The 24,707-nt window shown below is 43.4% G+C and overlaps 1 protein-coding gene across 1 annotated transcript in view; it reads left to right on the forward strand.

Moving 5' to 3' along the window:
- The first annotated feature begins 299 nt into the window (after positions 1-299).
- The window catches only part of hsp90ab1 (heat shock protein 90, alpha (cytosolic), class B member 1), a 36,675-nt gene continuing 12,267 nt past the window's right edge, over positions 300-24,707 (forward strand). Inside the window, exons 1-7 of the mRNA XM_063040489.1 lie at positions 300-456; positions 6,475-6,618; positions 12,219-12,585; positions 22,044-22,195; positions 22,488-22,802; positions 22,970-23,135; positions 23,694-23,884. Coding sequence (XP_062896559.1) covers positions 6,475-6,618; positions 12,219-12,585; positions 22,044-22,195; positions 22,488-22,802; positions 22,970-23,135; positions 23,694-23,884 — 1,335 coding nt within the window. The 5' untranslated portion in view covers positions 300-456. The remainder of the gene's footprint in view (positions 457-6,474; positions 6,619-12,218; positions 12,586-22,043; positions 22,196-22,487; positions 22,803-22,969; positions 23,136-23,693; positions 23,885-24,707) is intronic.

Here is a 24,707-nt window from a genome sequence, read left to right on the forward strand (position 1 = left end):
CGACTCTACCCGCGTCTCCATGGCAACTGGCGGCGCCCCACCCAAGCCCAGCCCTCTGACGTAACTGCGCCGGAACCCACCCGTCGAATGTGCTGGAACAAACCGGTTTACCCATCTTCACCCGTCAGCCTCCGCACTTCCCGGAGAAGTAGTGCCTCGACGATTCGGCAGCTTAGGCTGCACGGCGATCGGGAGACAGCGGGAAGAGAGCGCGGTAAAGATAAAAGGTCCGGATGTCTAGGAGTAGGGGACCGGCGATGGGGCTGGAACCTCGGTGGGCTGGCCGGTACGCGCGCATGGATACACCGCCGGAGGGTGGTGCGGCGCTGAGATACCGCGGCAGCGGAAGAACGACTCCTTTCTGCGGCGGGAGTGAAGTGAAGTGAAGCAGCGAGTACCTGGCTCCTCCCAGTCAGTCCCCTCCGGTAACAGCAGCGGACCACGTACCCGGTCAAGGTAGGGAAGACAAAGCCTTCTTAACTCGCCGGCCCGGGATACGGCAGTGAGCCCCGCGGCAGTGTTTCTCCTGTGCCCGGGCCTGGAATCAGGCTGGCACCGATCGCTCTTGGCCAGCCCTGCTTGGGTTTGGGCTCGGTCGGCCTATGGAGGGCTCGGGGGTGCAGACCAGAATGTGGTTGCTAGCTGGGCAGTCTGCACCGCGGCAGCCCCGGTAGATATGCAGACCGGTTGGCGCAGTACATGTATCTGGTTGTAGAGGGGTGGGCATCCGACCCGGTCCTTTTATCTGTGGCCGGCCACCACGTGCTCCACGGCGCCGCCATTTTGTCCCGATGGGAGGGAGAGTGGTGCATATGGCTTCCGGCTGTGATGCGGTCATTCTGCGGCTAAACGGTTGGGGGTGAACTCCCGCTCTCTCTCCCCCCCCCCCACGTTAATAAAACTTTGCAACGTCCTATTACTTGTGGTGCTTGGACTCCTGCTCGGAGACCTCTGCACCCATTTCCCTATATTACACCAGGCCACGTGGTGCGATAATTTTTTTCCGCGCGTCTGTCCCCACCCCACGGCAGACTGAATCGCTAATTTGGCTTTGCCTCTGGGCCAGGCAGGCTGGGGCTTGCGACACCCACCCCACCTCCTGTCCTCTGCACCAAACCATCTCCACAGTTTGGGCACACTCCATTATCCCACCCACCTTGAGTCTATTTCCTGCATCACATACTCTACGGCTGGAAATCGGGCTTCTTATTATTGCCTGAAGTATAGTGGAGAAGCTTGTTTATCATGCTATTCGGATAGGTTTTTCCAAACATAAGCATATGGAGGTAATTTAAAAGGGAATAAAATGATACGAGAATCCAGAATAGAGTTGCAGAGAAAGAGGAAGTAGACAGATAAGGTGCCAAAGCCATCCTGAAGAAGGTTGGAAAAAAATCACAAACGAGAAAATCTTGAGTAACACACAAAATGCTGGTGGAACTCAACAGGCCAGGCAGCAACTATAGAAAATACAGTCAAATGTTTCAAGCCAAAGCCCTTACCGGCAATGTCGACTGTACTTTTTTTTCCATAGATGCTGCCTGGCCTTCTGAATTCCCCCAGCATTTTGTGTTGCTTTGGGGGGTTGGGGGGGAGAGAAGAGTTCCTCTTTATTGTACACAAGTTCTATTCAAGAAGAGACTGGGGACTGTCTTGGACATATCTATCCTTCCCCAACCTCTGAGCTCTATCTTTCTTTCAGTTCACAGAAGGGAACTTCCAGCCCCAACCTTTTCCTGTCTGTTGATTCCTTTGGTGATTGTGGGTTGTACTGGGTAGTAGGTTTTGAGTTGGAAGTCAGAATCACTGGGAATGTGTAGCATTGAAGGGGTTGTTTGACCATTTCTGCCTTTCCTGGTTGAGAATCAATGTCTTTCTACTACTAGGTGGTTAGGGAGTTTCCACCTTGACCTCTTTGGTCTTTGTTCTACACCTATGCACCTTCTGGTGGAAAATGTTTCATTTGTGCATTTTTATTCATGACCTCTTACAGGAAAGTTTAAAAGAAGGCCTTTGAATTGTGTGCATCTCATTCAATCTCATTTTGGGATTTTATGTTCCAAAGAAAACAATCCTAGCTTCCCTATCTTGGCCATTATTTTCTCTTCCTGGTGACTGGTCTGTAAACCTTTTCTGTACCCACTCTTTGGCAATCACATTACCTTGAGGGTGACTAGCACCTCCGTAGTACTTCAGCTGCGGTTTAACTGGGATTAGCTAGGTGGATACAGTAGTCAGCGTGGATTTAGAGGGCAATACAAAGGAGAAGAATTATGAAGGATCTGGGCATTTGGAGAAGGTGCAGAAAATAGTTTCTGGACTAGAGGGCATTGGCTACTAGCAGAGGTGAGACAAACTTGGATTGTGCCGGAAGCTTGTGGGTGGGGGGGGGTGGAGGAATTTGGATCATGCACAGGCAGATGTGGTTAGTTTGGCATAAAACATAAGTCTGGTCTGCTGTTCCATAATGACTGATTTATTATCTCTGTCAACCCTATTTTCTTGCCGCCTTGTAATCTTGCACACCCTTATTAAAACACTTGTTACTTTAGTATTCCAATAGACACTGCTTGACCCTCAAGAAATGATTTGCTTTCTTCCATACAATTCTGTGTCGGAAGCTTATCCCCAATCCCTTACACTTAAATGTACCATCAGAAAGTAGATATAGGAACCTTGGGTCCCAGACCACCAGATCCAGTGTGGATAACTTCCCTCACCTTAAAACTGAACACAACCTATGGACTCAACTGTGAGGCTGTTGGGGTCATCTAATGTATCCAGTGCTCCTGGTGTGGCCTCCTGTATATCGGTGAAACCCAGCGTAGATTGCCAAGCACCTGCACTCTGCATGCCAGAAAAAGCTGGATCTCCCAGTGGCCACCCATTCTACTTCCTATTCCGACACGTCAGTCCATGGCCTCCTCTACTACCTCAGTCTGGTTGGATGAGCACTTGGGTAGCCTCCATGAACATCGATTTCTCAAACTTCGGTTAATGGCTCCCCCTTCACCATTTCATCCTCTCAGCTTGTCTCCATCCTGCCCATCACTTCCCCCTGCTGCTCCTTTCCTTTTTCCCATGACCTTCTGTCCTCTCCTATCAGATTCCCTCTTCTCCAGCTCTTTATCTCTTTTCACCAATTGATTTCCCAGCTCTTTACTTCACCCCTCCCCCTCTCAGTTTCACTTATCACCTACCATCTTGTACTTCCTTCTCCCCCCCCCCCATTTTTCCCCCAGTCCTGATGAAGGGTCTCGACCCTGAAAATTGACTATCCATTTTTCCAAAGATGCTGCCAGGCCTACTGAGTTCCTCCAGCATTTTGTGTGTGGTGCTATGCACTCACTTTCAAGGACTTTAGAACTTATGTTGTCAGTATTGTTTAATTCTTTTATATTTGCAGTTTGTTTTTTGCATATTAGTTGCTTGGCAGTCTTTGTGTAGAGTTTTTCATTGATTCTATTTCCTCTACTGTGAATGCCTGCAATAAAACGGCCCCATATCAACCCCTGTGGAACACCACTAGTCAACCAGAATAGATCCTGTTTATTCCCATGCTTTGCCTCCTATAAAAGTATATAAGTATTGGGATCCAATTTAGTATTTGCATTGGGTGTTTAATCTATTTGACATGCATTGAGTTACAGCACAGAAGCAGGTAATTTGGCCAGCCTTGTTATTCCGCATATGATTTTATTTCCTTTCGAGAAACGTATCCATTTCCCTTGATCTTTGCCTGTGCTATCCTGACAGCATTTCCTATTATAACCATTCACTGTTACTTGGTGTCCTTGGTTTGATCCCTGATGGTTGACCCAATTTCAATTAGAACGAGTTCACACTCACTGCTCCGCTATTGATTTTAACTGATGATATCAGGTCCAGGATACTGATGGGACTTATACCGCTGTACCATTGAGAGCATACTCACCAACTGCAGCTCAGTGTGGTATGGCAATTGTCCCGTATCGGACCGCAAAGCACTCCAGCGTGTGGTGAAAACTGCTCAGCGATTATCGGCACCCAATTGCCCACCATTGAGAACATCTACCATAAACGCTGCCTGGGCAGGGTGAAAAGCGTTATCACCCTAACCATGGACTTTTTACTCACCTCCCATCCGGTAGGCGCTACAGGAGCCTCTGCTCCCGCACCAGCAGGCACAGGAAGAGCTTCTTCCCTGAGGCTGTGACCCTGCTGAACCTCACATCACAGCGCTAAGCAGTATTGCACCCATATTGTACTGTCTCGGTACTTTTATATTTGTGTGCTGTAGCACTTTTATTCACAGTTATTTTGTAAATAACACTATTCTTTGCATTTCTGGTCAGATGCTAAATGCATTTCATTGGCTTTGTATCTGTACTCGGCACAATGACAATAAAGTTGAATCTAATCTTACAACTTCTGTTTCAGAGGCAGACTAGCACGTCTTGTGCCTTGAATAGCCTGTGGTGTCCACAGTGTTACACTCATGACTCTAAATGTAGAGTCTTGATAATATAATCCTTGCTCTTGTACTATAACTGTCTCTAATGCTCAATGTTATGTGTTTTTTAACTGCTTCCTCAACTACCTCCTGATTTTAAGACTTTGCTCATGCTCGCAGTTTGATATTCTGTATACGTATGCCTTTAGAGTTTTGCTTCTTCGTTATTTCCCTTACTGAAATGTAACACCTTCTGATTCTTGGTGTTAAATTTGTCAAATCTAGCATTCATCTGTCTATTCCAACAGTTTCTCTACATCATCTTGGCCTTTAACCATTCTCGTGGTTTACTGTCTAGTTTTATCGTCTAAGAATTGGGAAAATGTGCCATGTATTCTTGTGTTTGAGAGTTACGAAAGTTTATAAAGAAATCTTTGTTTTGCCGACTATAGCCCCTGCTCTGCTGTGCATTTCCCTCCTGAATGAAAGCCGTTGCTCACTACTGGGGTGAGAGGAAGGGGTTTTAAGGGGATTTGAGGAGAGGGACATCTTACACTGAATAGTTGATACCTGAAACTTGTTGCCAGGGAAGGTGGAGAAGTCTGATACAATGATTTTGTTTGAGACACATGATTTGGCAAGGCATGGAAGGATACTTCTGAGATAGGGTGGGTTGAAGAGTCTGGTTAAGTACCTAGTGCAGGCAGATGGGAGTGGTATAAATTGAGGAAGAAAGATCAGTGTGAATATGGTGGGCTGAAGGTTAGAGTGATGTATGACTGACTTTCTCCTCATCCGCTTTCCTGTCATTTCAGTAATTGTTGCTGCTACCACCTTTTTATTCCGGGGTATTTAGTTTTGTGCTGCTGGTCAAAAATATTGTGTAATCGATATAAAATTTTGTATTTTATCTGGATCCTCTTGCCTCTTCACAGAGCTCTAAGTCGGCTATTGACAGATCTGTGCTATCTTTCCTATTAACTTGTCCAAGTCATTCTGTCTAAATTTTGCTTCTAAAATTTGTACTACTTAAAGGCTGACTGGCCTATAGTTCAGTGTTCATTCAAAGTACATTTATTATCAAGGTGTGTATACATTATACAGACTTGAGTTTTGTCTGCTTCCAGGCAGCCACAAAGCAAAAAATCCCGAAAGAACCCAATGTGCAGAAATAGGAGGAAATTCAAACAATAAAGCAAGCATTAGTATTCAGAACCCAAAGCCTGGAGCAGCCAGTAAGTAGCCTCAGTCTCAGTTCATCACACAGCTGGAGAAATCACTGCGAAGCTTGCAGATACAAAGCCTGGAGCAGGCACACACTCGGTCCAGAACTGGTCCAGACAACTTGCCTTTTCAGTCCATCTGGCCCAGCATTTAAGTTGTTCAAGCACCGGATCGTCCCCCGCACATGAACCTGGACCCCTTGCTCTGGGCCCTGGTGCCATGTTCTGGCCTGTACTCAACATTTCCAAATTGGCCTAGAGCTTGGATAGATCCAGCCTCGCTCCTGCTTTAGGTGGATAGGCTCCGAAACAACTCAGCTCTGGTCTCTCCAACTCCAACTTTGTCTCATGCATGCCTCAACCATGCTCTGAATCAGTCTCGTACCTGCACGCCTTGACTCAGATCAGCCCCACAATTTTTCACATAAAAAGTGTTATCAATGTAGTACTTAGTCGTATTTCTTGCTTTGAAAATGGTCCACCTTCAGTAGCACTATCTTAAACCTGAAGTTTCATGTAGCCATACAAATATGCAATGTTTAATTTCATTGTATATCCATCATTTGGTTTCAAGAAGAAATTGACAATTTCAAAACTTTTGGTCTAAATTTTAAAGCAGGCAATCACTTGAAATTCTTAGGAGTGCTGAGCTGTTGGGATATATGAATCTTTGGGCTGTTGTTCTGTTAACCAGAGAGCGTACAAAATTCTGTGTGTAGAGTGTGGAGAAAACAATATGTTGGCGGTAGGTGAACTGGAGCACCAGAAAATATTAAATGGACTGTTTTGTGCTGAATAGAAGGGATTTCTGTTTTTCAGATGCCTGAAGAAATTCGTATTGACGATGAGGTTGAAACCTTTGCCTTCCAGGCTGAGATTGCTCAGCTTATGTCCTTGATCATCAACACCTTCTATTCCAACAAAGAAATCTTTCTCCGTGAGCTCATCTCCAATGCTTCTGATGTAAGTTTTTATCCTATGTTTGATACTCCAGCGGTGTTGATACAGGATTTATTTCTGAGTATTTCAGGATTCGCCTTGCTTTATAGCCACAGTATTCACCCCCTTTTGGTCACCTCTTCAAAATAAAAGCTCGTTCAAAGTTCTAGGACACTATTTCTCCCAAACAGAACTATGCTGATTAACCCTAATCTGTCTTTGCCTTTCCATTTACAGTAAGATCCTGTTCATCAGAATTCCTTCCAGAACCTTCCCACTGCTGATGCTAGCTTAACAGCCTGTAGTTCCCTGACTTGTCTTTGTAGCCCTCCTTAAATAAGGAACAACATTAGCCATCCTCCAGTCTTCCAGAATCTCATTTACATCCAAGGATAAGCTGAGAAATTACAGACCAGTGAGCCTGACATCAGTAGTGAATCTGTTATTGGAAGGTATTGTAAGAGACTGGATAGATAATTAATTGGATAGTCAGGACTGATTAGGGATAGTCAACATGGATTTGTATGTGGTAGTGGGTTATGTCTAACCAATCTTGGACTTTTTGAGGAAGTTACCTGGAAAGTTGATGAAGGCAAGGCAGTGGATGTTGTCTACATGAATTTAGTTGCCTGGCATTCGGGGTGAGGTAGTAAATTGGATTAGACATTTGCTTCACAGAAGAAACGAGAGTGGTGGGAGTTGGTTGCCTCTGACTGGAGGCCGTTGTCTAGTGGTATGCCACAGGGGTTGGTGCTGGGTCTGTTGTTATTTGTCATCTATATCAGCAATCTTGATAATGTAGTAAACTGGATCAGCAAATTTGCAGATGACAGCTAGATGTGGGTGTAGTGGACAAAGAGGAAGGCTATCAATGCTTGCAGTACGATTTGGACCAGTTGCAAAAAATGGCAGATTGAATTTAATGCAGACAAATGTGAGATGTTGCACTTTTGGAGGACAAATCAGAGTAGGACTTAAATGCTGAGCTGTAGGGCACTGAGGAGTGCGGTAGAACAGGGGAATCTGGGATACAGATTCATAATTCCTTGAGAGTGGCATCAGATGTTGATGGGCTTGTAAAGAAAGTATTTAACACAAAGTATTATGTATAGCTGGCCAGTGGTCTGGTGGCGTGTGCACTGGACTTCGAGGCGAGTTGTCTCGGGTTTGATTCCAATTGGCTCCTTGCACCTTTTCCATTCTTGCTGGGTTGAGCATCAAGCTAGCAGCTCAGCCTTTTTACTGAAAAAAAGACAACTTCTAAAGAAATAGCAAGGTTGTTAGCTGATGGTGTGGAGAGGAACAGTAACATTGTGTACAGAATTTGGGATGTCATATTGAGGTTGTATAAGATGTTGGTGAGACCTAATTTGGAGTATTGTGTGCAGTTCTGATCACCTCCCTGCCAGAAAGATGTAAGTAAGATTGAAAAAGTGCAGAGAAAACTTACTTGAAGACTTGAGTTATAAGGAAAAGTTGAATAGTTAGAACTTTATTCCTTAGAGTGTAGAAGAATGAGGAGAGATTTGATAGCGGTATACAGAATTATGATGGGTAAATGCAGGCAGGCCTTTTCCCCACTGAGGTGGGGTGATACTAGAACTAGATGTCATGGATTAAAGGTGAAAGATGAAATATTTAAGGGGAACATGAGGGAAATCTTCACGCGGAAGTGTGGAACGAGCTGCCAGTGGAACCTGCACGGGAAACCATGCCCCATACGGGTTCAATTTCAACATTTCAGAGAAATTTGGATAGGTACGTGGGTGGAGGTGGTAAGGAGGCTATGGTCTGGGTGCAGGTTAATGGGACTGAGCAGACTAATAGTTTGCCATAGACTAGATGTACCAAAGGGCCTGTTTCTGTGCTGTAGTGTTCTATGGGGAAGATGCAAAAACCTATTTTTTTTCCCTCTTGCTTCCCACAACATCCTGGGGAGCATTTGATAGATCCCAGTGGATTATTTCCCTTTTAAGTCTACCAATACATTTTTAGAAATGTATTTCAAGACATCACTCCTCTTCTCCCTGAATTCCCTAGTTTCCATAATCTCTAATGTAAATACAGACAAGAAGTATTCATTCAAGACCTCAATTCTGTGGCTCTACACATGTGTATCCTCACTGATACTTACAGGGAACCTATCCTAGGGTCAGAGACATCGTTGAGGCCATATTATGGGACGGTTTGCAGCCAGAAGTCACGTACACATTGTTACCAGCAACAAGGGTAGAGAAAGAGATGCGGTCCTGAAGACTGCATATTGGGAGTTAAGATGGAAGCAAAAAGCAGAATAGGAACATTTTGCAGATGAATGTATGACTGAAGGCTTGATGCATGGGGCATGGTTTCCGATTTGTGCATCACTGGGATCTCTTCTGTGGGAAGCTATGTGGGGAAGGGATGTGTTATACCTGAACTTGTGAACCAAAGTTGATGTAAATGTAGATACACAGATGAGAGAAAGTCCCTGGAGGTGGAGGAGGTCCTTAATGAGTATTGTGCTTTAGTGCTCATGAGAGATGGAGGTTTTAATGAATGTTTTATTGTTGAAGGAAGGCAACAGGGCCTATGCAAGGAATTATAGACCTGTGAAACTTGTGTCAGTGGTGGGCAAACTATTGGAGAAGATTCTTAGAGACAAGGCTTAAGAGCATTTGGAGAAGTATAGTTTTGTTGGGGAGAATCAGCATGGTTTTTTTCCTTTAATTTTTTTTTTGCTCAGCATAACAAAACTTTCAATTTACAGATACATTTACATTTCTTCATCTGAGTTATCAGTTATCAGAACACTCCCATCAAAATATAGACATCACCCCAACATCCTATACAAAAGCCCTTGTTAGTATAGCAGACAGGTTTACATCTACATATTGTAGAAAAGGTTGGTGCGTTTTACGAAAACTATTTGTTTTTGAGTGTACCATACGTGTCAAAAAGTCCAAAGGAATGTATTCTATGATTAATTTACGCCATCCAAAAAGTCCAGTGGCCTTATTGGATATCCAACAAAGTAAAATGTTCTTCCTTGAACAAAAAGTCAGGATGTTAAGTTTTTTCTGATGTGCATTAATAATATGACTGCTGAGTAAATCTAAGAGAAAAGACACTGGGTCCAGTTCAAGCTCCATCTTCAGAATCTTTTCCATTTCACCCAAAATATCACTCCAGGATGCCTGAAGTTTGGGACAAGTCCAAAAACAGTGGGTGAAAGTTCCAGTAATTACTTTACATTTAGAACACATTGGAGAAACCCCCGTCTTAAATTTTGAGAGACGATCTGGAGTCAGATGGGCTCTATGCAGAACTTTGAGTTGCAGTGCTTTAGTTCTATTACAAACTGAAATTTTCTTTGCATTATCACAGATGTCTTCCCATGTTTCAGCTGTAATTTCTACTCCCAGCTCTTCCTCCCAAACCCTTCCCAGCTGCTCAGCCTCTCCATGAGAACATTCCCTCAGGATGCTGTAAATAGTACTGATGGAGACTTCACCCGTGGAACAAAACACCCTCTTTTCTATGTCAGAACTATAGAAATCAGTTAACAAATAATTTTTCTCTGTATATAATCTCTTATCTGAAACGAGAAAGATCCTTGTTGGGTATGTTAAATTTCTGTACTATTTGACTAAAAGACGTCATCGTTTCTTCATCAAACAAACCTCCTAAATGGAATCCCTTAGAAATCCAAAGTTTAAATCCAGGATCCAATATGCCAGGCTGAACATCTGGACTGCTGGTTATTGGAGTGAAGGGTGATATTATCGCTGCGTTGCCCTCAATTTGTCGCACCGCCCTCCAAGCCCTGACTGTATTAATTGTTATTGGGATTGCAACAATATTCCTTAACTAGTTTCATCTTATTGAGGAAAAGCAAATTAATAAGAAGGCATTTTGCTTGTGGAGCTTTGATGTTTAGCCAAATTGAGGAGGGGTCCCTGTGCACCCAGTCAACCACATAAGATAAAAAGGAACTTAATTGATTTTTTTTTTGATGTCTGGAAAATCCAGACCCCCTAGACCACTGGGAAGCTGTAACTTAGACATTTTAATACAGGGTCTTTTTTTGTTCCAGATGAAAGAAACAAATCAGCCATTTATTTTTTTAAAGTATTTTTTGGGTAAAAATGACTGGAATCATTTGTATTGGGTAGAGCAGACAAGGAAGAATGTTCATTTTGAGCAAGGATATTCGGCCAAGCCAAGAAATGGGAAGAGTGCTCCATTGCTCAAGATCCTGTTTGATTTTGTCAAATAACTGTGTAAAGTTAGCTTTGAACAATTGATTGAACATAGGTGTGATAAACAAAACCTGTCTACGACCATCTAAAGGGAAAAACACCCTGAGTCAGGTACCTGCTGCAGATACCCCAGAGGCATAGTCTCTGATTTAGTAAAGTTAGCTTGGTTTTTTTTGAAGGGCAGTTCATGTCTCTCAAACCTCATTTCAACGAGGTGACTATTAAACAAATGTGAATTGAATTGACTTTATTTCTTGTGTCCTTCACATCCATGAGGAGTAAAATCTTTGTTATGTCTCCATCTAAATGTGCCATGTACAATCACAGTAATTTATAATAAATAGAACAGTCAATGTAATATAGAGTACACTCAGATCAGCGTGAGTTCATCAGTCTGATGGCCTGGTGGAAGAAGCTGTCCTGGAGCCTGTTGGTCCTGGCTTTTATGTTGTGGTACAGCTTGCCGGATGGTAGAAACTGGAATAGAGTGTGGTTAGAAGACTTGGGTCCCCAGTGATCCTCCGGGCCCTTTTTACACACCTGTCCTTGTAAATGTCCTGAATCATGGGAAATTCACAACTGCAGATGCGCTGGGCTGTCCGCACCAGTCTCTGGAGAGTCCTCCTATTAGGGAAGGTACAGTTCCCATACCAGGCAGTGATGCACCCAGTCAGGATGCTCTCAATTGTTACCCTGTAGAAAGTGCCCCTGTGGATGTGGTGTATAAGGATTTTAGTAAGGTGGTTGACAAATTTCCCATGGAAGGCTTGAAGACATGAAGTATGGGATCCATGGAAACTTGGTTGTGTGGATTCCGAATTGGCTTGCTGACAGAAGACAGAGGGTGGTAGTAGATCGGAACATATTCTGGTTGGAGGGCGGTGACAATCAGGGACCTGTTCTGTGAGTCATTTATGTCATATTTATGCAAGTCATTGAATGATCTTTTATAAATGACGTGGATGAAGAAGTGGAAGAGTGGGTTAGTAAGTTTGCAGATAAATGAAGGTTGGATAGCGTAAAATGTTGTCATAGGTTACACCAAGGTATAGACAGGATGTCGAGCTGGGCTGAAAAGTGACAAATGGAGTGCAGTCCAGAGTGTGAAGTGATGCTTGCTTTGTTGCTTGTTTGTCTTTCTCTCCAGTATGCCAACTTCTCTGGTGGTCATTCCCAAGAAGTAATATGTCAACTGGCTAGTGTGTCCTGTGCAGTGTGGATGTCATTTTCATGTATTAGGTGGTTCTGGACTTGTTATTTCTTTTGTAAGACACACTGTGAAGATAACCTTTTGCTATATCTTCATGACAAAGGCTGCTTCTAATACTTGATATTGGGTACTTTGAATAGTTTGTGACCATATTCGGACTTTATCTCTTGTAGGCCCTGGACAAAATCCGTTACGAAAGCTTAACAGATCCTTCAAAGTTGGAGAGTGGCAAGGACCTGAAGATTGAAATCATTCCCAATGTACAGGAGCGTACGCTGACCATCATTGACACTGGGATTGGCATGACCAAGGCTGACCTGATCAACAACCTGGGCACCATTGCCAAGTCTGGCACTAAGGCTTTCATGGAGGCACTGCAGGCTGGTGCTGACATTTCCATGATTGGACAGTTTGGTGTTGGCTTCTACTCTGCTTACTTAGTAGCTGAGAAGGTTACAGTGCTCACCAAGAACAACGATGATGAGGCATATGCCTGGGAATCATCTGCTGGAGGCTCCTTCACTGTCAAAACCTATACTGGTAAGCAATGAGTGTAAAACCAACCAACCACCCTCAATTCGTGCAAAAGAGGGTGAACCCATGGAAGGGAGAATTTTGTGACAGGTCAGATGAGGCATCATGCTGGTGAGGCAGGTGAAGGTGTGTTATTTCCTTCAGGTGAGATTTTGTAATTGGTAGTTATTGTTACTGAGTCCAGCTTTTTGATTTCACTCTATCCTTGATTATTTTGGCCAGGGTGAACAGGGTCACAGGAGGGTTCATTGTAGAACTACATCAAACTTGCAGTATTAGGGCTTGACTTTCATTTTCTCTTGGATAGCCTGAACATGGTGTGTGGTTTTAATGTTGGGTACTCTATAATCCCAGTTAAGTAAGAGTGGAGTAGTTTTGGAGTGACTGGCGTGAGCAAGGAATAATAAGTGATGTGGAACAGTGTTTCCTGCATCATTTTGGCTCCTTGGCTTGCCGTCTAGTCTAATGCCGGAGTGTGGTTTGGTGCTGCCTTTCAACTGTTGCATTAAAGCCATTCTATCTCATTGTGTTTTTTTAAACAAAAAGGGCTGTTTCTTGCCATGTTAGTTGGTGTAACTAACCAGAATACTTAGTTGGTTAGTGAGTGTTGCTGAGAATGAGGTTCCCCTGTCTCCAACCATTTTTGCCTCTAAGAGGCTCTAATATGAGGCAGCACCTCTTAGTTCAAGTGTTCAAAACTGTACAAGTGTGGATATCTAGTTTTCTACCGCTTGGTGAATGGCAGGGATTTCAAACACCCGTGTAGTTATGATATTTCTTGCATTTACTGGTATCTGTGGCGTCTATGTAAAAGAGTGGGAGCCCGAACTGATTGGAGGATTCTATTACACAAAGTACTTGTCAGGTGCTGCTGCCCTGCTATAACCCTTTGCCGTTTACTTTGCCTGATGCCAACTAATGGTCACTAAGATGGCTTGATTCCTCCTCTGGTTCTGTAGGAAGCTCAGCTGCTTACCTTTATAGTTTATAGGACACGGGTGACACTGGCAATGCTAGTATTCATTGCCCATCCACATATGCAGTCTATTCAGTGTGTACAAAGATGGCGGAAGGTGGCTAATTTATCTTGGTGAACAACATGATGAACTGGAGGGGGTAATAGCAACAAATGAGTAATTTTGAGATCAATATTGAGAGCGAATGGGATGATGGGCTGAATGGCCTTGTCTTAGTTATATAGTGCAGAAGTAACTTCCTTAGAAATTTGCAAAGATTTAGCATGTCATCTAAAATTTTGATAAACTTCTGTAGATGTGCAGTGGAGAGTATATTGACTGGTTGTATCACAGCCTGGTATGGAAACACCAGTGCCCTTGAATAGAAAAGCCTGTAAAAAGCGGATGCAGCCCAGTCTATCACAGGTAAGACCTTTCCACCATTGAGCACATCTACATGGAATGCTGAGGCAGGACAGCAGCATCCGCCATCAAGGACCCCCACCATCTGGGCCATCCCCTTGCTGCTGCCATCAGGAGGGAGGTACAGGACCCACAGCACCAGGTTCAGGAACAGTTACTACTCCTCAACCATCAGGCTCTTGAACAAGAGGGGGTGAGTGCGGCATGGTATCATAGTGGTTAGCACAGTGCTTTACGTGACCAGTGACCCAGGTTCAATTCCTGCCACTGTCTGTAAGGAATTTGTATGTTCTCCCTAGGGCCATGTGGGTTTCCTCTGGGTGCTCCGGTTTCCTTGCACAGTCCAAAGACCTGCTGGTTAGTAGGTTAATTGGTTATTGTAAATTTTCCTGTAATTAGGCTAGGATTAAATTGGGGTCTAGAAAGTTGCTGAGCAGCGTGGTTTGAAGGGCCTTTTCCGCGTTGTATCTCAATAAGTCAACTAAAAACTTTTGCTCAACTTCACTCACTCCATCACTGAATTGTTCTCGCAACCAATGGACTCACTTGCAAGGACTCTCCATCTCATGCTCTTAATATTTTTGTTCATTTATAGTTTTTTTTCCTTTTTGTTTGCACAGTTTGTTGTCTTGCACATCTGTTATTTCCTGTTGGGTGTGGACTTTCATTGATTCTATTTTTTGTTTTTAGGAAATGAATCTCATGGTTGTCTATAGTGACATATATGTACTTTGATAATAAATTTACTTTAAGCTTGTTGATCATGTAGTTTGGTGCTATTTGTATTTGGCTCATATCCCTGTAAACCTTTCCGATCTGTATACCTAATCCAAATGTCTTTGAAACTTGTATTTGGTGGTTGTTCCCAACCCCACCCCACCTGGCTCAATTATTCATACATATGTGTTTGCGCACCCCCCCCGCCCCCCAAACTTGGCTCATCCCTCTTTTCCCCATTTATAATGGTTATGTCCCCTCTACTCTTGATCCAGGGACTCAACCTGAAATATTGACCATCTCTTTACATCGACAGATGTTGACTGACACCGAGTTGCCCTGGCAGTTTATTTTTGTCCCTGATCAATGCTTGTGATCGCTGACTGGTGGTCCTCTAACCCAATCACGCCTAATGATGCTGAAATTGTACAGTATATTGGTAAGCCTGCTCTACATTGAGAGCTGCTATCTGATGGGTGGGGTTTTGTTACTTGGTTTGGCTGTTTTTACTTATTTGGACATTATCGTCCAAGGCAACCAGATGTTGAGAAAATATTTTTAAAAACAGTCCTCATTATTTACATCTTTTATTAAAGAGCCATAGTAGGATATAGCTCATTGAGCATTGAAGTACACGGTATGTAACATTAGAGCACTTGAAATATCTTCCGTCTCAATAATGTAAGCTGCTTTCCAGTGAACCCACTTTAAAAATGGGTATCATCCTAGCGTCAGTATTTATAGACTTTTAAGTGGTTGTGATCATGAGATCAGGCAGCGTAAGTACGTTCTGCAGAATTCCAGTTTTAATTGGCACACATTGTGTAGTCCTGAGCAAGTGACTAATTATTTTACCCACTGGTTTAAAAAAAAACCTCATAAAACTACTTTTTATGGACTTGGGCTACACAAAAGCATGGTGTGTGAGCGGTTTGATTAAGTGTGCCGTTGGTTGATGAAGCTGTGCAAGCTGGATAGATGCCTTGGGCTAATGATAGTGCTCGGGTGCAAGTCCAAGACCTGGATATCAAATATACATAATTACACAATAGGATTGTCTCATTAAACTTGGTTGATTGGGAGAACATGGTGTGTCAAAGTTTCTTGAGCTGTTCCAGGTGGAGTGGAACCTGTCTGCTCCAGAATCAACACTGCCAATTACTGGGTGCTTCAGAAGTCCCAGTGCAAAACTACTGTAGCCTATGATGCTAGTAAAAGTTTGGTGTCAGCAACTGGGCCTGGCTGCCTGAACAGGTCTGTGCTTCAGCTCCATCAGGCGCTCGTGGAAGTAATCTTCCAGGCTCTTGTCGTGGAATTGCCTGTTGGCGTCTGGGAGCATGTGATCTCCAGACAATCCTGCTATGCTTTGGAATTGCAGGCTCCACTGGGCCAGAGTGTGAATGGCGACTGTGCTGTCTGATTTCTGGGAAGTGCTGTTCCTCTTTGAGCCATGAATATTGAGTGCAAGGCTAGAGTGAACTCTTGATGGAAGACTCCTTGTGCCCTAAAGTTAAGGGTAAGAGACAAGGATCAGTTAGACATAGGAGATGGAAATGGGTCATTCAGCTCTATCCACATCAAACATTGTGCACATTCACCAGCACTTGGTCCATATCCTACCTTGCCTTAGATTCAAGTGCTTCAATATCTATAATTCCTTAAAGAATCTCTTTTCCTTCATCCTCTGATTTTACTTGTTAGTGTTGCACGCACTTTACTGTGAGTGTTTTGAGAGGCTTGTCACGGCCAGAACCAACAACTGCCTAAGTAAGAACCTGGAACCACTGCAATTTTCCTATCATCATTGTAGGTCTACCATGGATGCAATTTCATTGGCTCTCCATTCGGCCTTGGATCACCTGCACAGCAGCAATACCTATGTCAGGCTGCTGTTTATTGACAGCAGCTCAATGTTCAACACCATCACACCCTCCCTCAGTACTAATCCACAAGCTCCAAAACCTGGGCCTCTACCTCCCAATTCAACTGCATCCTTGACTCCCTCATTGGGAAACCACAGTAAGTGCGGATTGCAAGTAACATCTCCTTGCTGACAATCAACACTGATGCATCTCAAGGATGTGTACTTGGCCCACTGCTCTAATCTTAACACCCACGACTGTGTGGCTACACAGAGCTTAAATGCCATTTACAAATATACAACAGCAACAACTACCTTGCATTCAAAGTCAGTAAAATCAAGGAGTTGATTGTGGACTTCAGGAAAGGGAAGTCAGGGAACACACATCAGTCTGTACTGAGGAATTATCAGTGGAATTTAAGTTCCTGGGTGTCAACGTCTCTGAAGGTCTATCTTGGGACCAACCTATTGATGCAATTACAAAAAAGACTTGACAGTGGCTACATTTCATTAGGAGTTTCAGGAGACTTAGTATGACACTAAAGACTCTTGGAAATTTTTATAGATGAACTGCGGAACACATTCTAACTAACTGTACACAAACCAGCCTGGCACAGAGGGGGCCACTGCACAGGATCGGGAAAATCTGCAGGAAGTTGCAAACTCAGCCAGCTCCAAGTGCACTAGCCTCCCCAGCATCAAGGATATCGGACCCCCACACCTAGGATATGCCCTCCTATTGCTACCATCGAAGTGGAGGTACAGGAGCCCGAAGAGACTCCTAACATTTTAGGAGCAGCTTCCCCTCCATCAGATTTCTGAATGAACAGTGAATCTATGTACACTACCTCACTTTTTTTTTCCTTTTTTGCTCTTTTAGCACTACTTACCTAATTTTGTAAGTATTTTTATTTATACACGCACAGTGGGGTAGTCACAACAGCCCACCTTTAAGAGTTTTTCCGCCCCTGAGGAAATTTGAAGTGAAATTGGAGATATATAAAACATAAAACTGGCTGTCGTCAATTGCTGTGCTATTTTAAAATAATCTTTTCAAATGTTTCAGCTCTTCTTTCAACCTGAATTCAAGTAGTTCAGACAGGCTGCTGATTAGGAATGGAAAAATTACCTTGAGCAAGGTAATGCACGATGAAAAGTCATTGACCCAGCCTCTGTTTTCCCCTCCATGGAGCCTGTCTGGCATTTCAGCAGCAGCTGGTAATGAAAGCATCTTGACCACTAGTGAATGTGATTTTTTTTTTTCAATTTTTAATTTTCAGCAAGGATTCTCTTGTTCTGAGGACAACTCAAAGTCAAGAGGTTGGTAAAGCCATCAGGAACTTACCTTAAGGTCCTGATACCCTGGGTATTCTGGGATGCTGGGCAAGGGGCACATGCCGATGCTGTTAGACCGTCGTCTGCCTGAGCTTCGCTGCGACTGGTTAGAGTCCGGACACTCCTGGTCAGAGCTGCTCATGGTGATTGTTGTTGCTGATGTTTTGATGTGTGCTGACTGTAGTCCTGCTTTATATTGGTACCAGTAATCACAAACAGGTGTCCGAACAGGATTATCCTGTTTAATCACACACATGCGCGTTGTTCTCCAAATTGGATGATGGATTTGATGGGGATCAAGTTCGTTAATCCATTCCAGGTCTCCAAGTCAGCATCAGGCTGCATTAACTTAATGCATAAATGATGACGCCTGGTGAGGTGAGCTGGCAGTGTGATTCACCTACTGACACACGTGTTATCACAGTCTTAAACATGTGCTGTAGGATGGACAAAGATTTAGAAAGTTTAGTAAGGAAGGGATTTGTTAGAGTTGGCCCAGAATAAATAACCAGGTATAGTTACTAGCAACAAACAATCTACTGGAGAAACTCAGCTGGTCAAGCAGCATCTTGGATGTTTCAAGCTGAAACTCCACAACACGACTGGGTATTTATAATGGGCACTAGTGTTTCAACCATTTCTATTACTGTAACCCAGTGTGCTACTGTTCAAACAACATCATTCCCCTCTACCAGTGAGTTTCCACTGGGTCTGTCTACTTGTGAGCTTAAGGGTATACACCCACTGAGTAATGTGGCTGGATTTAACAGCACGTGGAATCCTCTGCCATTCAGCAAACTGAGTTATGTTATGATGTGGCAGTCCTTAATTTTCAGTGGCCTTCACCCGAGTTAATGTGGTCCTGTGTATTTCAGGATGAGCTGGTGCATTCATGCTTTGACAGGGTTTTTAATATGTGGCATCTTGTATGGTTTTATATGATTGGTTGCCATGTTGAACTGCATTTCCTTTTGGCTCACCAAATTTGTGGTATAGATCAGTACTGCACAGTACAGGCCCTTTGGCCCATGATGTTCTGATCCTTTAACCTACCTATTATAGACAGAGGAGTGTTGTCAGGCTATAGTGTGACATGAGAGGGTGGGAAATGGCTGGCGTAAAGACAAGTAGAATTTAATCCCAGTGCTTTGAAGTGATTCTTCTCCAGTGAGCCTCTGTAGGAAGGATGTCATTGAACTCGAGTGGTTACAGAGGAGATTGATTAGAATGGTCACTGAATTGGAGGACTTCTGTTGTCAGGAGTGATTGCATAGGCTGATTTCCCTGGAGTCGTGGAGTGAGGGGTGACCTGATGGGGCTGGTAGATGACAAGAATCTACCAGTTTCAGCAGGTTGGAATGAGGGTGTTGGGTTAATGTTAGAATTTGGAGGCTTGAAAGGGGTTGCAACATTTAAGACAAGACCATAAGACATTGGAGCAGAATTAGGCCATTCAGTGCATCAAGTCTGCTCCGCCATTTCATCATGGCTGATTCCGGATCCCACTCAACCCCATGCACCTGCCTTCTCACCATATACTTTGATTTCCTGACCAATTAGGAAACGATCTACTTCCGCCTTAATTGTACCCACAGACTTGGCCTCCCGCAGTCTGTGGCAGAGCATTCTACAGATTCGCTACCCTCTGACTTTATTTTTATATATAATATAAATAAAACATCCTCTCCACATCCACCTCCCTTGGAGGGTCAGACACCCTGAGCCGATAGGCTGGTCCTGGACTTACTTCATAATTTACTGGCATATTTTACATATTACTATTTAACTATGGTTCTATTACTATTTATTATTTATGGTGCAACTGTAATGAAAAGCAATTTCCCCCGGGATCAATAAAGTATGACTGACTATCTAGTCCTTTCAACATTTGGTAGTTTTCAGTGAGATTCCCCGCATTCTTCTAAATTCCAGTAAGTACAAGCCCAGAGCTGCCACACGCACCTCATATGTTAATTCCTTCATTCCTGGAATCATCCTCGTAAACCTCCTGGCCTCCCTCCATTGTCCACATATCCTTTGAGATACGGGGCCCAAAACTGTTGATGCCTGTGCAGCCTGACCAGTGTCTTGTAAAGCCTCAGCATTATCTCCTTGCTTTTATTTCAAGTGGAATAGAATATAAATGCTGACATTGCTTTTGCCTTCTTTACCATAGACTCAACCTGTAAATTAATTTTCTGGGAATCTTGCATGTGTCTCCTAAGTACCTTCACATGTCTGATGTTTGAATTTTCTGCCCATTTAGATACTGTCTGCACTTTTATCAAAATGCATTATCACACATTTCCAAACACTGTATTCCATCTGTCCCTCTTGCCCATTCTTCCAAGTTGTCTAAGTCCTTTTGCAATCACATTCCTTCCTCAGCACTACCTACCCCTCCATCTATCTTTGTATTGTCTGTAAACTTTGACACAAAGCCATCCGCTCCATTGTCTTAAGTTATTGACAAACAATGTGAAAAGTAGCTGTCCCAATGCTGAGACCTGAGGAACACCACTAGTCACTGGCAGCCATCCTTTATACCTCGCTGCCTCCTGCCTGTCAGCCATTCCGCTATCCATGCCAGTATCTTTCCTGTAATGCTATAGGATTTTATCTTAAGGTGCCTCATGTGTGGCACCTCATCAAATGCCTTCTGAAAATCCAAGCAAATAGCACCCACTGCCTCTCCTTTGACTACCCTGCTTGTTACTTTCTCAAAGAATTCCAACAGATTTGTTTAGCAAGATTTCCCTTTATAGAAAACATGCTGACTTTGACTTATTGTGTCATTAGTTTCCAAGTACCCTGAAACCTCATCCTTAATAGACTCCAACATTTTCTCAAACACTGATGTTAGGTTAACATAATTTCCTTTTAATATCTGAAGCTACAAGTTTTATGGTAAATGGGATTAGCATAGATGTGTACAATGGGTGGCATGGACATGATGGGCTAAAGGGCCTGTTTCTGCGCTGCAAACTGACAACAGCGTTTCACAGCCTCTTCCTCTGATTTCACAAGTCTCCAATTGGTAAGGGGAACTAGTCGATGATCTGTACTGATGTTGTTTGATAAAATGTTGCATTAAAAGTTATTGCAGAAAAGAAAGGATTGTGGTGGGGGTTCATTTTGCAATGAAGTTTCATCATTTGTGGTAGTTACATCTCCTGGGATATGCACCTTGCCCTTAGTTAATTGGGGAGAGCTGAACTAGAGGGCTTGACATAATTATTATGAAACAAGGAAGTCCAAAGTTGGAGATAAAGATATTGGTGTGCAGGACAGGAAGTAGCTGGTAGGCATGAGTGTGTCTTTCTCTGTGTCACAGGGATCAGTGCTGCCTCAAAATTCAGTTCGGAGTCCCAGTGCTGCTGACTGTCCCTTTAGAAAGTGATATGAGCTGTGTGTAGTGTTGGCCTCTCAGTGAAGCTGTTCCCTTTGTGCTGTTGAAGAGGAGGGGTGGGGGTTTCAGAATTGGATCCAATGACAAGGAGTAGTGCTAAGTCAGGGTGAGGTAGAGCTTGGAGAGAAAGCTGCAGACACGGTGGTTATCCTATATTGCTCTTGCGTTTCGCAGTTGAGGTTCCTGGTTTGGCAGTTGTTGGTGTTGCCTGTGTGTATTTTGTAGACAGTTGACACTGGAACCATTGTTCCACGGGTGGGTATGGGGAAAGGAGTGTTGGGAATAAATGTTTTGGAGTGAGTGAGTTGAGATGACCATCAATAACCTTGTTGGCATTTAAAAAAAACTTATCCTTCCTTTACCCTGTTGACTTGCGGATTTGATGAAAGCACCAAAGATATGGTTACTAAAGGTACTAATTGCACATTTAGATAATTTATTTTTAAAGGCTTCTAAAAGAACTCTGGTTCAGACAGCTTCTGAAGAGGGAAATGCAGTGAATAGTTCTGGTTTAGACTCTTTGGAAAAGCCTAGAGGAGCTGAGTGACCTACTCTTAATTTCAAACATTCATGTGTAGACTTGGTTCTGTGTGCCTGCTCTATCATTCATTGTTTTGACTGATCTACTTATTTATCACTTTCCTGCACTAAGATCATAAGCAAAGCTTATCTCAGGATTCTGTTCTAGATTGATACTAGGTCCATGAGTGGATGTTGGGTCCTGAGCCTTTAGTGGATTAACAGTCTCTGACTTGCTTTCCAGGAAAGGGTGATGGAGGTGACTCTGCTATCAGTCGCGGTACAAAGGTAATCCTACATCTGAAGGAGGACCAGGCTGAGTATCTAGAAGAGAAGAGGATCAAGGAGATAGTGAAGAAACACTCCCAGTTCATTGGCTACCCCATTACTCTCTTTGTAAGTGGAGGATCTGTGGTTGGGGCTTTGCATAGAACAGAGAGGGCATTTTAGCTGTTACCAAAGAAGAACATCCACTTTGTTTTCTCTAGAGCGTTAGAGGCTAAGGGTAATGCTGAAATGTGTAAACTTATGTAATGCACAGATAGTGTAAATTTTTTGGTGGGTGGGGGGGGATGGAGTTTGAAGGAGATTTGGGACATTTCTTTATTGGTAGATGCCTCAAACATGTTGTCAGAAGAGGTGGTGGAAGTCAAAGGTGAGCTTGACTAATGTTGGTTTTTGGTTTCAGGTTGAGAAGGAACGGGAGAAGGAAATCAGTGATGATGAGGCAGAGCCAGAGGAAAAGGCAGAAAAAGAGGAAGGAGTGGAGGATGAAGAAGGGGAGAAGCCCAAGATTGAAGATGTGGGCTCAGATGAGGAGGAAGATGATGAAAAGAAGGGCAAGAAGAAAACCAAGAAAATTAAGGAGAAGTACATTGACCAGGAGGAGCTGAACAAGACTAAGCCCATCTGGACTCGCAATCCTGACGATATCACACAGGAGGAATATGGCGAGTTCTACAAGAGTCTCACCAATGACTGGGAGGACCACCTGGCTGTGAAGGTGGGTCTAGTGCTGAGGTTCGGGGAGGAGACAAGGTTTGTGTGTCTCCTGAAATGAGCCAGTCTCATATAGTTAGAATTATTTTCAGATTCTTTACAATTATCCTAAAGATCCTATGTGTCAACGTCTGTCTTGACCAATTGACTGAGAGTTTCTTTTCTCCTCAGCACTTCTCTGTTGAAGGGCAGCTGGAATTCCGAGCCCTCCTATTCCTTCCCAGACGGGCACCCTTTGACCTCTTTGAGAACAAGAAAAAGAAGAATAACATCAAGCTGTATGTCCGGAGAGTTTTCATCATGGACAGCTGTGAGGAGCTGATCCCTGAATACCTCAGTAAGTGCTTTAACCTGATGATGTGGGATTGTGTCTGTGCTTGTTACGTGGGTGAATGTCTCCCATCTGTAAATTTCCCTGAATCACTCCTCTGCTCTGGTCTTGTTCTTCCTTTGCTGTCTGCCTCCACTCCAATGATTTCCTTAACTTGCCAGGGCATTCTGTCCTATTTCCTGCTATATCTGTACTCTGTCCTGCATTTCCACAGTCTTGGTTCAGAAGAGGGATGTCCCCATTCTGGTACAGTCTAGTAGCAAATGTTAGATGGCTGGCCCATAGTCTGCAGAGCTGATGGTAAGATCTGACAGCCAGCACATCTATTCTGCTGTCTCTGATGCCTGAGAGTCTGAATGAGAGGTGAATTGAATTTGGAATATCTTGAATGTTTTGGACCTGGCCTGACACAGTAAACAAACAGATTTGAAGTTCTGTCTTCAAGTCTAGTGGCTTGTGGCATGTATTGGCTTTGTCTTGGTATCTACAGTGTTCTGGACTGACTGTTCTCAATCATTCTTAGTTTCTTAAATGTGCAGTTGTATTTGTTCCTATTTTGCTCAGACTTTGTGCGTGGTGTGGTGGACTCTGAGGACCTGCCCTTGAACATCTCCCGAGAGATGCTTCAGCAGAGCAAGATTCTGAAGGTCATCCGTAAGAACATAGTCAAGAAATGTATGGAGTTGTTCAGTGAACTGGCAGAAGACAAGGAGAACTACAAAAAGTTCTATGAGCAGTTCTCCAAGAACCTCAAGGTATGGTGACCAGTAATTCTTCAACATTGTTGTGTGTCTCCTTAAAGTGGGGCTGCTTTTTCCTGAGACCCATGGTCTGGTCTGTGGAAGCTTCTGCTGTTTAGGTTTTCTTGTGGAGGACCTTTAATGTTTCGGCTTGGTGGCTGTTGCTGATTCATGACCCCACAAATACCTGTCATGACTCCTTAATGTTCAGTCAAGTCCCCTTTGCTCTTCTAAACTCCACGAGATACAAATATGGTCTGTCCAACCTTTCCTCCTTAGAGATGTCCCAAGTGTCTTGCCTGTAAGATTGAAGCATAAATTACTTTTGTATTCAGTTTCCCAGTAATAAAGAGATGTTGTCAGTTTTCTAATTGCTGAGTGTATATACAAATCCTTTTGTGGGTCCCTCTGTATCCCAGAATTCTGAAACTTCCTACCATTTGAGTGTTTCAACTTTATTTCTATATGTCATCAGTATGGCAGACTTTTGCCCACTTGTTCCATTTGTACTTACTCTGCTGTTTCCTCATTGTGCTCTTTTATAAAAACTTGCCAACTCACCCTTGTCATTAGCAAATTTAGCAGTAGTCAGTTCCTCCAGCCGGTAGTTGTTCCAGATCCCAACATTTGCTGTTTCTCAACAAATGTAGTGCCCTTTACAGAGTCCTCCCACTAAGGACACTGCACATCGAAAGCAACTGAAACACTTAGTCACACGGCCACTGTTGTCAGGTGGAATTGTGATGGGTTTTTATTCACTTTAAATGCCTTGTTAATGTGAAGAAAGACTAGTTTATGTAGGCCTGTGCTTAAAAAGCATTCCCTACCATTTGCAGTA

Source organism: Mobula hypostoma, chromosome 2 (assembly GCF_963921235.1).
Source record: "Mobula hypostoma chromosome 2, sMobHyp1.1, whole genome shotgun sequence".
Classification (NCBI taxonomy): Eukaryota; Metazoa; Chordata; class Chondrichthyes; order Myliobatiformes; family Myliobatidae; genus Mobula; species Mobula hypostoma.